At 33.7% G+C, this 12,342-nt stretch overlaps 1 protein-coding gene across 1 annotated transcript; it reads right to left on the bottom strand.

The window, feature by feature from the left end:
* Positions 1 to 5,795: 5,795 nt before the first annotated feature.
* On the bottom strand, positions 5,796 to 10,062 carry LOC101490364 (mechanosensitive ion channel protein 10-like). Its single transcript, XM_004513413.4, has 5 exons — positions 8,369 to 10,062; positions 8,142 to 8,265; positions 7,415 to 7,708; positions 6,885 to 7,087; positions 5,796 to 6,226 (listed from the first exon to the last, which is right to left on the bottom strand). The coding sequence occupies exons 1-5, from the start codon at positions 9,760 to 9,762 to the stop codon at positions 5,968 to 5,970; spliced, it is 2,274 nt and encodes a 757-aa protein (XP_004513470.1). The 5' UTR covers positions 9,763 to 10,062; the 3' UTR covers positions 5,796 to 5,967.
* Positions 10,063 to 12,342: the final 2,280 nt, after the last annotated feature.

The following is a 12,342-nucleotide window of genomic DNA, read 5'->3' as shown; positions in this document are numbered from 1 at the left end:
ATTTATAATTCATTCACACATGACATATATCATTCAAAGAATCATTTTTAATATACGAAAGAAAGAATAAAAGATAATCTTTAGTATATGTATGAAGAACTTTGTCATAATATATATATATATATATATATATATATATATATATATATATATAAAAGAATGGTAAAAGTAAAAAATTGATTTATCTAATTATTTAAAAATTGATTTTTTTTTTTAATTTAAATTAATGATACATTAAATATTTTTACCAGTTTTTTCATTAAAAATTGTAGGTTTAAATATTTTTTTCCTTGCAAATATGCATAGTTTTTATTTTAGTTTCTATAATTTTTTAGTAAAAAAATAGTGACATGACTAATTTTTGATGAAGTGACACTAACCGTGTAATTGTTGTTGACTAGACAATATTTAAATTAAAATTTATATTAGAATACTCAATTCAAGAGGAGAGTGAAGCCAATAGTCTTAAAGAATCTAGAGATTGAATTTTGGTTGTTTGTTAAAACATCATTATACAAAGAGTTTGGAATGCCTTGATAACACTTAATGACTGGAGAGGCAAAAAAACAATACTTATCTTAGAGAAACTTTAAAAAACTCAAAATTAGGAGAATTTAAAAATACTTTAGTCAATTAAGTCCTTTGATTATACTAGAACGAAATTTCTTTGTAAGGAGATGACTAGATATAATAACAGTTATTATAAACTATAAATGTAATCTTCTCCAATCTTAACTATTTATTTGTATTTATGTCCTTTACGTCTTATCTTCAATTTATATTTTAAGTGTTTGTGTTTAATCGAAGATAAGATTAAAGAACTGATATTAAAAGAAAAAAAGTTTAAATGACCAACACAATTTCAACCCTCATTTTGATTGGGCCACATGATCTGACACTAGGTTAGTTAGGGGTAAGTTACTTACTGGCCTTATCATTATGTTATTTTGTTTTCTTTTTTCTGTTATTGATCTATTACTGAACTCCACCCTATATAAGTTGTAAGTTCTTCAGTTTGTACCAATTCAATTCATTTCATAATAATACATGAGGTATATTCAATAAGTTTCTGTCCCAAATTGCTTCATGTAATAATGTGTAAAATAAATAAAAACGGCACTCATTATGAGAATATCAATTTTTTGCTGAAGAAACACCATGGGGAAGACCATTAGTCTAGGACAAAATACTCACCGGAAACTGGTGTAAGTGGTTAGTGCATAATGTATGTGAATGTGGTAAATTCCTGTTGTTTTTTGAAATTCGAAAACCTTTGAAAACAATTAATGCCACCGAAAATATTATTGGGTTGAGTCGCGGACTAGGTCGCTCTCTTTAAGACGTTTTGAGGCACTGCCCAAAATTGTGCAAGGCAGACTATCAACCACGAAGTCCCCAGGATAAAACAGTCCAGATTCACTGTATCGGAGTTCTACTGCACTGTAGAAAACCGTTCTAGAATTACACCCTCTGTATGCCAGTCGATTGACTGACACTCAAATATAGCATGAAGGCTACTCAAGAAAATAAGAAGAAGAAGAATATAAGGGGGAGTAGTGAGAAAAGCCTCAGATACGGAGAGCTTTTGGTGTGCTTTTCCAAGTGAGGTGAGCTCTCTATTTATAGATGAGTTCAGCAATTGGATCTGAGAAAAAAGGGGGGGATCCAAGAAGCACAAAGTCCATCAGCTGACCACCAGGAACGTGCCTCAGAAATAGGAAACGTGACTTGACTAGGCTTCTTGACCGGACAACAATCAAAACGTGGGAAAGACTCAGCTTTAGGGTTTTGACGTGGCAACAATCAGAACATTGACTATGACCTTGTGGATGGCAGTTTCGTAATATGTGACATAACGCAAGCAATTAATTAATTAAATAAATAATTAATTTTCATATGTTAAAAAAAACCTTAATACACCCCACCCCACCCCAAGCCAAGCCGGACGGCGGCGGCGCGCGCGCGTGTTTGCGCGTGTGGTGGTCCGTTTGCTTGTGTTCTCCCTCCTTCACAAAATTGCGGTGCCCCTTGGGGCCCAACCCAATTGTGAAACTAACTCCTTATAAAGGTCATAAATGAGTGTGTTCCCTCCAATGTGGGACTTCTCATTTTTCAATTCACACATTAAAAGCCATCATCAATGCCATTTATCATTCATCATTTCCAACAATCCCCCACTTGAATTTAAAAATAGATTCTTGAATAGCGTCAAACGCTTCTATAAGATTGTGCATAAACAAAGGTGTCTTTCGACTTGAACCTTTGCATAGCGAGTAGGATTCAAATTCAACAAGAGTAACTCGTAGTTTTGAACTCTATCTCCGACATCAAACCCACACACAACCTTTTCATTAGGTGTATTCTAAAAAGCCCGTGCATTTAGGGCCCTGCACGTGTATCCCAGTCTAGTGAACGCTCTAGGAATTCTGCCTCGAAATTCCATAGGAAGCGGCCCCACGTGTATCCCAGTCTAGTGAACGCTCTAGGAATTCTGCCTCGAAATTCCATAGGAAGCGGCCCCCACTTCCACATTCACGTAGGTGAGTCTATCAAGAGTACTCCTGTAGCCACTAGGTACCCCACTCCATATAGAGTATAGATCTCATTAAGAGTTTCTATTATCTCATCCTTTTTCGCTTCAGGAATCATGCTTCTCATATAAAACATAGCATGTTCATCTCATATCACTATGACTTGTTATTACCCATTGAACCTAATTCTTGGGATCTCCAGTCTTTTAGGTCGGGTTACCATCATAAGTGACTCATTTATCTATAGGCATTAGTCCCATCCTTTTGGATGTATTTTGGACTTTCTCTCTAGCTAATCCTTTCGTCAAAGGATCAGCTAAATTTTCATCAGTGCGTACATGATCCACAATAACAGCTCCTTTCGAAAGTAATTCTCTAACAGTGCTGTGCTTACGACGTATTTGTCGTCTCTTACCGTTATAATAACGGTTCTCAATTTTTGCAATAGCCGCGGTACTATCGCAGTGGATCAACACAGCTGGTAACGGCTTATCCCACAGAGGGATTTCTGCTAGCAAGCATCTTAACCAGCTTGCTTCTTCACTGGCGTTAGCTAGTGCTATCATTTCAGACTCCATAGTGGACTGAGCCAATACCGTCTGTTCTTCGATTTCCAAGATACAATACCACTCACTATATTAAAATATAGTCATCGATTGCTTTGGAGTCATCTGATAAGATGTTCCAATCAGCATCATTGTATCCTTCAAGGATAGTAGGAAATCTTCGATAATGTAATCCGAGACTCATGGTCCTTTTCAGGTATCTCATGACTCTTTCCATAGCGTGCCAATGCTCCATACTAGGTCTACTAGTAAACCTGCACAACAATCCCACGACATAGGCAATGTCGGGTCTAGTACAATCAGTGGCATACCTGAGGCTGCCAATGATGCTCGCATATTCAGTTTGTCTAACACCTTCACCAGAGTTCTTGAAAAGTTTTACACTGGGATCATAAGGTGTGCAAGCAGGTTTACAGTCAAAGTAATTATATTTCTTTAGGATCTTTTCAATATAGTGAGATTGATCCAAAGAAATTCCCTTTTCTGACCTAGTAATCTTGATTCCGAGGATTACACTTGCTTCTCTGAGGTCTTTCATATCAAAGTTGTTGCTCAACAGTGATTTCACATTATTCACAGCATGAATGTTTGAGCCAAATATGAGTAAGTCGTCTACATAGAGACATAAGATAGTGCATATGTCATTTTCATATTTGTAGTAAATACATTTGTCACTTTCATTTACTTTAAACTCATTCGAAATAATCAAATTATCAAATTTTTCATGCCATTGCTTAGGAGCTTGTTTAAGACCATACAGAGATTTATCTAACTTACAGACCTTGTTTTCTTGTCCATGAATTACAAAACCTTCAGGTTGCTCCATGTAGATTTCTTCTTCCAGTTCACCGTTTAAAAAGGTTGTTTTAACATCCATCTGGTGTATCACCAGGTTATGAATAGCCGCAAGTGATATAAGCACCCTAATGGATGTTAGTCTAGTGACTGGTGAGAAAGTGTCGAAGAAATCTATGTTCTCTCTTTGTCTGAAACCTTTGGCTACAAGGCGAGCCTTGTATTTATCAACAGATCCATCGGGTTTCAGTTTCTTTTTCAAGATCCATTTACAACCTATTGGTTTGCAACCAGGAGGCAAGTCTACCAGATGCCAGGTCTTGTTAGATTCTAGAGAATCCATCTCATCGTTTATAGCGTCTTGCCATAGATTTGCATCTAAGGATGATAGAGCTTCTTTAATGTTCGCAAGATCCTCTTCTATGTTGTAGGCCATGTATTCTGGTCCATAATCTTTAGCAACTCTTACTCCTTCGAGTTTCTGTTTCGTCTTGTTTGTTGCTTTCAGTGCTCGTTGTTACAGGAACTTGACTTGGTCCGCTGCCCCCACTATTTCTTGATTTGAAAGGGAATTTATCTTCATAGAAGTCAGCATCATTTGATTCTATGATTAGTTTCGCGTTTAGGTCATAAAACCTATACGTTTTGTTGTTTACTGCATACCCAATGAATACACATTCATAGGCTCTGCTGGCGAGTTTGATTCGCTTGGGATCGGGGATTCTGACATAAGCCAGACAACCCCAGGTTCGAAGATAAGATAGGTTGGGCTGTCTATTCTTCATTATCTCATAAGGAGATGTATTGCTTTTAGAATTAGGAACTCTATTCAAAACATAGCAAACAGTCAAAATAATTTTCCCCCACCAATGAGATGCAGCACCAGAATTAAGCATTATAGCAACAACTAATTCAGTAAGAGTTCTATTCTTTCTTTCAGCTTTACCATTCATTTCAGGTGAATATGGTGCAGTTGTTTCATGTACAATTCCTTGGGTTTTATAGAATTCATTAAATAAGCCGGAATCATACTTTGTTCCTCTATCACTACGAAACCTCTTAATCTTTTTGTTAAATTGATTTTCTATTTCAGTTACAAATATTTTAAACATGTCAAATGCTTCACTTTTATTTTTCATGAGATATACGTAAGTAAAATTAGAACAATCGTCAATAAAAATGATGAAGTAACGTTTTCCATTTCTGATTAGCGTTCCGTCAAGCTCACATATGTCAGAGTGTATTAATTCTAGAGGTTTAGTTTCTCTAACAATTGATTTACGGGATTTCTTAGTTATTTTGGCTTGACTGCAAAAATCACATTTTTCAAAATCCTTTTTAGATAATTTTGGAATCAAGCCTAAATTACTTAAATTTGAAATCACATGTTTGTTTATATGACAGAGTCTAGCATGCCAAATATTAAAATCACACAACATTCATTTCAACATTCAATTTAAACTGAGTAAACCCTGCCTTATTGAGAAGAAACCCTGAGACCAGATTCTTTCTTATTTCTGGAGTGTGCATTACATCCTTCAGAATTAAGGTCTTTCCAGATGTGAATGTTTTAAACATAGCACGATCATAATAGACATGGCGTGAGGCGCCAGTGTCTATCCACCATCCATCTGATCCACCAACGATGGCTTGTACCTACACTTGCGTGCCATATGACCCTCTTTCCCACAGTAGTAACAGAAAAAGGAAGGAGGGCCCAAACCAAGCCGGCCGGACGGGCGGCGGCGCGCGCGTGTGGTGGTCCGTTTGCTTGCGTTCTCCCTCCTTCACAAAATTGCGGTGCCCCTTGGGGCCCAACCCAATTGTGAAACTAACTCCTTATAAAGGTCATAAATGAGTGTGTTCCCTCCAATGTGAAACTTCTCATTTTTCAATTCACACATTAAAAGCCATCATCAATGCCATTTATCATTTATCATTTCCAACAATTCCTATTACCGATTTTGAAAAAAAACAAAAATAGACAAAATTCATAGCACATAAAAGTTGTGCTACAAACTTGCACCAAAAGAAAGTAAATATTAGATGGTTATGAAATGAAAATTTCAAACTGTTTATGCCATATGGTCATGTGACTTTACATAACTAAGATGAACTTCTTGTGGCAGCAAGTGGTATTTAATATCAAGATCTTCAAGAATTTTCTTTAACTCCAAGACTAATTCAGATCTTCTGCTGTTCTTATCACTAAAATTCTGAAAGTTTATGGTGTGAGTAACATTTAGAGCCATTTTCATCTTGTTTACATTCTCAATATCCTTAACAATTACGTTATGGTTTGGACGCCAATGTTGAGGCCTACTCTCCAAGTATCTGAAAAATGTTACACAAAAATATCAGCATTAAGTTTGCAATACACAATGAGTATGGAAATAATGCACTAAGTACTTAGTCATGATTTCTAGTATATTGCAAAATTTGTTGTGTTGATAAAACTTAAAATGTTTCCTCTTCCGACAATTATTGCGAGTAGACTATAAACATATTCATAAGCATCACACATTGCTTATGACATGTCTATAAACTATTTTCAGATTATTTCAATAGCCTCTTCGTAATAATTAGTTCCAGAAGAAGTAGCCTAATGGTGTAAGTTGGGACATCAAAAGAGTTCTATGTATGAGGTTTGGAGTTCGAATCCGCTACCATTTTTTTCATCTCTCTTAACAAAATCACTAACGTTTACTTATATAAAATAATAACCTCTCTATAATATAGCTTATAAAAATAGCTCACAACTATTATGAAACAATTTAACTACATTCCCTCTTTGATTATTAAAAATAGTTAATGCATAAAGAGTGATACAATTTTCATTTATTCATTAAACACTATATTAGTTAATTAAGTTGTTTGCCTAAACCCAAACACATTCAATATATATCACTTTGCAAGAAAGAGAAAGTCATAATAGATCCAACTAAAAATTTCTAAAAGTCAAAACTTAGAGCTAGAGCATGTCAAAACTTACGCTTTTAATCTAGTCTTTAAGGCTCCAATACTTTCTATTGAAGTAGAAACATCGACAGCAAATTCAACCAAATCACTCATTTCCGGACTCCGGTAGAAGTTACTGATTGGCTTGGTTGCAAGAACTGAATTTGGATAGAATATCTTTTCATTGTCATATCTCAAAAAGATTGTAGTTAGTATGTTCATCTCTTCTACAGTCATCTGTGAAGTATAATAAATATATCGGTCAGGTACTTCTTGTTATATCGGTAATGTTTAGATAAACAGTTTAATTATACACATTACGTAAATGTTTGTGTGTAAACTATTTATATAACAAAAGATATAATCATATCAAATTGTTTTCATAAACTATCTTGAAGAACTTATGAAATAAGCTGGAAACAATTGATGAACATGTCATGACTATTTCCATTAGCTATCCCAAACAGTCTTACAAGTGTTTATGCCAGCATATAAACTTAAATAAATTAATCCAAACAGACCCTAAATTTATGAAAGTGGAATATATCAAGATTTGAAAACTACCTGAACACCATCAATGACACAACGATCGCCGACGTCGAACGGATGCATCACGAAAACAAATATAATGGCTTCAAAAATAGTCTTAGCTGTGTTGCCAAACACAAACACCACAAGTAAAAGTTGTGATGAAATAAAAACAAGAACTTGTGTTGTTAAGAATCCCATTACAAGCAACAACACAATAATGGCTACAACAAGGACAATTCCAGAAGCAAGGTTATTCAATTCATCAACAGCTGTTTTAGCATCGTTTAGTGAATGTACAAGCGATCGACGTTCTAGGTAGACTTTCAACTGCAAACATGAACAATTTGTGAGGATTGTGGTTGTAATATTAAATTGAACAATAACTTATGCATGTTTGAAGGACAATTCTAACATAACGTCTCCTGCTTATCTTATTGTTATCAATATTTTCCATATAAGTTTCACGACACCGTGAATTACTAGAAACAAATTTGATTTTGATACATTGCTAACCAATTATAGTAAAACAGAAATGATACAAGAAACAATTTTTCTTTGATACCAGACATTGCACTGGCATGAGACATTGATAATTTGCAAAAGTAGAAATGATTGAATGTAACTAATCCTGTTCGGGGCATACGAATGTCAAATACCGACAGATGTTAAACACGTCTATAACCTAAAGTGTCCGTGCTACATAGTTTCTAGACCTTTTGATCAAATATAATGTAACAAAGACTATATCAAGTGACTTTACCAGCCAATTCTTCAAAGACTTCCTCTTAATTCTTCCAGTCTCAACTGCTCCTTCAAATAGTGGAAGCAAATTTTCCACTTCTTCAATCCTCATGAAGCGCAAGAGGTCTTCCTTCTCAATGTACCTAATGAATTCCATGATTAAATGACAACATTGTGAAGCAATTCTATAGAAAATGAATCTAAAATACATTAAAAGAAGTTTTTAGAGGGTAACAATGTTATTACTTGCTTCCCGGCTTAGCAACATTTCTGAAAATCCGATAAGCAGCCGCCTTCGCCTCCCACTCACTAGTAATTTCATTATCTCTCTGATCAATCTCTTCTTCATAGATACTCTCCGGCGTATAACTAATGGTCGACAATCCAGAACTCCTTATCACAGTAATCAACCCTTTCATAGTCCAAGCAGAAACTTTCTCTTGTTTCATTTTCTTAAGCTTATCAACATCAATGACTTGCTCTTTCTTTCCTTTCTTCTCATCTTCTCTAACCATCGTCTTAAAACTTAGCCGACGACTACTCGGAGAACTCTTGCCTACCGTTTCAGCCATCTCCATCAAAGGAGGACCTGAAAGAGTCCTAAGAATATACTGATGAAAAATCGATTCTTGAACCCTATCGAAAAATCTAGTGGATTGAAAATATGAAGACAAAAGCTTTATCAACAATGTTTTCCCTAACCATATAGCTGATGCAATAACACAAGATGCAAGTGCTCTTGTGATGTAATCAATAATCCTAACAACTTTTCTTGCTCTCTTGATTCCATGGTTGAAAACTAAACTCCAAGCGAGAAGTACCAAACTTAACCAAATAAAAGCTTGAACACTCTTCCTAACACCATAAACAAAGTACAAAACTTTCTTCTTAAACAAAAAGTTCCTTTCAATTAAGAAAACCAAAACATTGATTAACCAACTAGTGACTAATCTACCAGAGATAATAACCAATGCAAGCACACACCATTTCCAAAGTACCAAACCCCAAATTTCCTTATGTTGCAATCTATGAACCATTAAGCTTGCAATCAAAAACCCCAAAATGCAAACAAAGAAAAACAACTCAATCAATCTCATTAGTTTCCTTTTCTTACCAAATCTCTTACTCACTTCAATATCTGCAGTTTTATACACTTCATCATCATCATCATCATCATCATCTTCTTCATCATCTTCTCCAACTCTTGGAGTACCAATCAAAGGGGTCCTTGGAGTAACAACACTTCCATCAGGAACATGAACTTCAACATTCTTCATTTTAGCATTTTCTTCAACATAGCTTGAATCTTTAGAAAATGGTGGTTCAACAAATCTGGATTTTGGCTTTGAAAATTCAGACCTACCCAAGAAAGTGTTTGTAGTAGTTGTAGCAAACTCAGTCGAAACTTGGCTACTACTTCTTCTGAGATTCTCAAGCTCCGCGAGTTCTACGTGTGAATCTATAAAACCTTTTGGAGAATGAGATGAACCCATCTTGGAAATAAGCTGAGGAGCAGAGTAAGAAGTGGTTTCAACAACTGGGGTACCACAAAAATCTCTCCTTTGTTCGTTGTTTGAAATTCGAAGAACAACCTCGTTTTTTGTCGTTTTGTTGTCTTTCATGTTTTTTTCTTCTTCCATCACACAGAAAACAACTTTTCTAGAGTCTCAAAACGGTGTCGTTAGAGAAAAAGAATATAGAGGTGACTTGTAGTTTCTTTTCTTCAAGTGGGAAGTGGGGACTAGAAGTGGGACATTTTCACGCAAAGTTTGAAACTTTTGAGAATATCATTTCAAGTTATTCATCGAACAGTATAAAAGTACAATAGAATCTGTGCTTGTGATTATTATTATTATTATCTGAATGGTGAATGATTTAGCTATATTTGATGGAAAAGGGTAGACAAGACCGACACAACGGTAACTTTATCTAATTGAAATTGGTCGGTCGAACGACAATTCATAAGGCTTTCGGAATAGTTTTCTACTTTTGTGTTGAAATTTTATAAAAATAATGTTAATTTATATTTTAATTTATTATTGTGTAGAAACTTCTCCGAATTAAAATAGAAATAAAATTAGTCAATATTTTTAAAGTTAAAATAAACTTAACATTTAAGGAAATATATATTTTAAAATAAAATATACTTCAAAATTAATAAATTTTTTCATATTTAATGATAGTATAATTTTTATTATTTTTATTTTTATTTTTAATTATCTAATTTATTATGATAATTTAGACAATAGATTTATGTTTTATTGGAATTGTACATAATAAATGTGTTCAATTATTTTTTTTTAATATGTGTAATTTAATATTTTTTTAATAATTAATTTTACATATCAAATTAATAAGTGTATATATTTATCACTTTTTTTCAAACACTTTTTTTTTTAATACCATTAATTATCTTACGGTTATTTATTTATTTATTTGGTCTCTGACAATTGGGTGAGTTTTAGTTATACTATGGTCTTATAATTTAAGATTTTTATTATGGCACAATAACATGGCATGTTACATCATATTTTAGATAGTATGACATGACATAATACATTATATTTTAATGTTATGTGACACTAAATTATTACTTTATTAATGTCATGTCATAATTCAATGAGTGACTGACACGTGGCAGATACAAAAAACAAAAGTAATTTATTTACATGAATTAAAAGAAAAAAAAAACTATAAATTACAAAAACTAAAATGAAAAATTACTCAAAAAAACTTTAAATTCAATTTCCAACATAGAATAATTGATTTTTGGTTTATCTTTTATCTTACCTGTATATATTGGTTATACTTTAATATCTTTTTTATCTTAATTGTGAATACAATTCGAAAGAAATAATCTCATTGTAAAGTTGATAGATACATTTTTTTTTCACGGTTCATCAATAATAAAATCTACACATACACTCTCTCAATTTCTATGAAGGGATAGAGAGATCCTTAAACTAACTTAAGTAAAATGCAGAAAATAATTACATCTTTCAACACAACTCAAAAAGACAATTGAGATTAAGACACAATTAGTTGGGATTAAGGATTTTAGAATTACATAATGCAACAAAAATAGGATCTCATTAAAATATGTGACACATGATATGGTTATTGAGATTCCATGAAGGTTATACCTTTTGGCCTTAACCATGAGTGACATTTTCACATTAAATACTTGCTCGACTACACTACAAGAAAAACACCATTTTGTGGCCAACTTTATAAATATTTTGTGGCCGAATAAAACCCTCACAAATTAGTGACCGAAAAAGCTCTCACAAATGTCAAAATTGAAATTGGTCTTTATTTGTGGCTAAAAAAGCCCTTACAAATTTTTAAATATTTAACTTGATTTTGTGGCTGCCTAAGCCCTCACAAAACATTGTGATTTTGTGAGGGCTTAGGCAGCCACAAAATCCAGTTAAATATTTAAGGATTTTGTGAGGGCTTTTACAGCCATAAAAAATCAATTTTGTGAGGGCCAAATCCGTCAAAAAGGCAGACGGGACCAGTGGCATTTGTGGCTGCAAAGGCCGCCACAAAGGAGACCCAATACAGCTGGCGTTTCTGGCCGCTCAGGCCGTCACAAATGGATTGTACCGTTAGCCTTTCTGGCGGCAAAGGCCGCCAAAAATGGCATTATAGCCGTTGGCGTTTCTGACCGCCCAGGCCGCCACAAACGTGATGTATCCGTTGGCATTGTGGCTGCTTTGGCAGCCACAAATGCTCAACATGACCCTATATATATTTTTCTCCCCTCCTCCTTCATTTTTTCACATCCAACTTCTCTCTAAAACCTCATTCTAACCATTCTCTCATCCTCTCTACACAAGATTACTCTTAAGCTTCATTTAAATTTGGTAAGTATAAATTATATTATATATGTAGTTTTATAATTTTATTTTTTAATTTGATATAACTAATTAATGTTATTGATTTTTATTTTTACAGTGCTTGTTAATTATTTCGAAGACTTGCAAGCATATCGTACGTGAGTGAAAGCTTGAAGTCAGACGCTACTCGGTATCAAGTTAGTATTTTATATATATTAAATTTAGATTAGTAAATATATATATTATTTTTAAAATATAGATTAGTAATATTTATATTTAGATTAGTTTTATAAATTTATTTTTAAAAAAATAGGAATGATGTTGTTTACATATTAATATATGATAAATTAAAGTTTCAAACCACGGTTAAAATATATT

This window comes from Cicer arietinum, chromosome 1 (genome assembly GCF_000331145.2).
Source record: "Cicer arietinum cultivar CDC Frontier isolate Library 1 chromosome 1, Cicar.CDCFrontier_v2.0, whole genome shotgun sequence".
NCBI lineage: Eukaryota > Viridiplantae > Streptophyta > Magnoliopsida > Fabales > Fabaceae > Cicer > Cicer arietinum.
The sequence above is the reverse complement of the archived record's forward strand: the minus strand, read 5'-3'. Positions and strand labels throughout refer to the sequence as shown.

Bases quoted from the DNA above. Each gene is read 5' to 3' on its own strand.
- LOC101490364 (XM_004513413.4), bottom strand. From the start codon at position 9,762: ATGGAAGAAGAAAAAAACATGAAAGACAACAAAACGACAAAAAACGAG. The intron at 7,088-7,414 runs GTAGTTTTCAAA...TATACTTCACAG, and splicing joins GTGTCATTGATGGTGTTCAG to ATGACTGTAGAAGAGATGAA. The intron at 6,227-6,884 runs GTAAGTTTTGAC...AACATTTTTCAG, and splicing joins TTAAAGACTAGATTAAAAGC to ATACTTGGAGAGTAGGCCTC.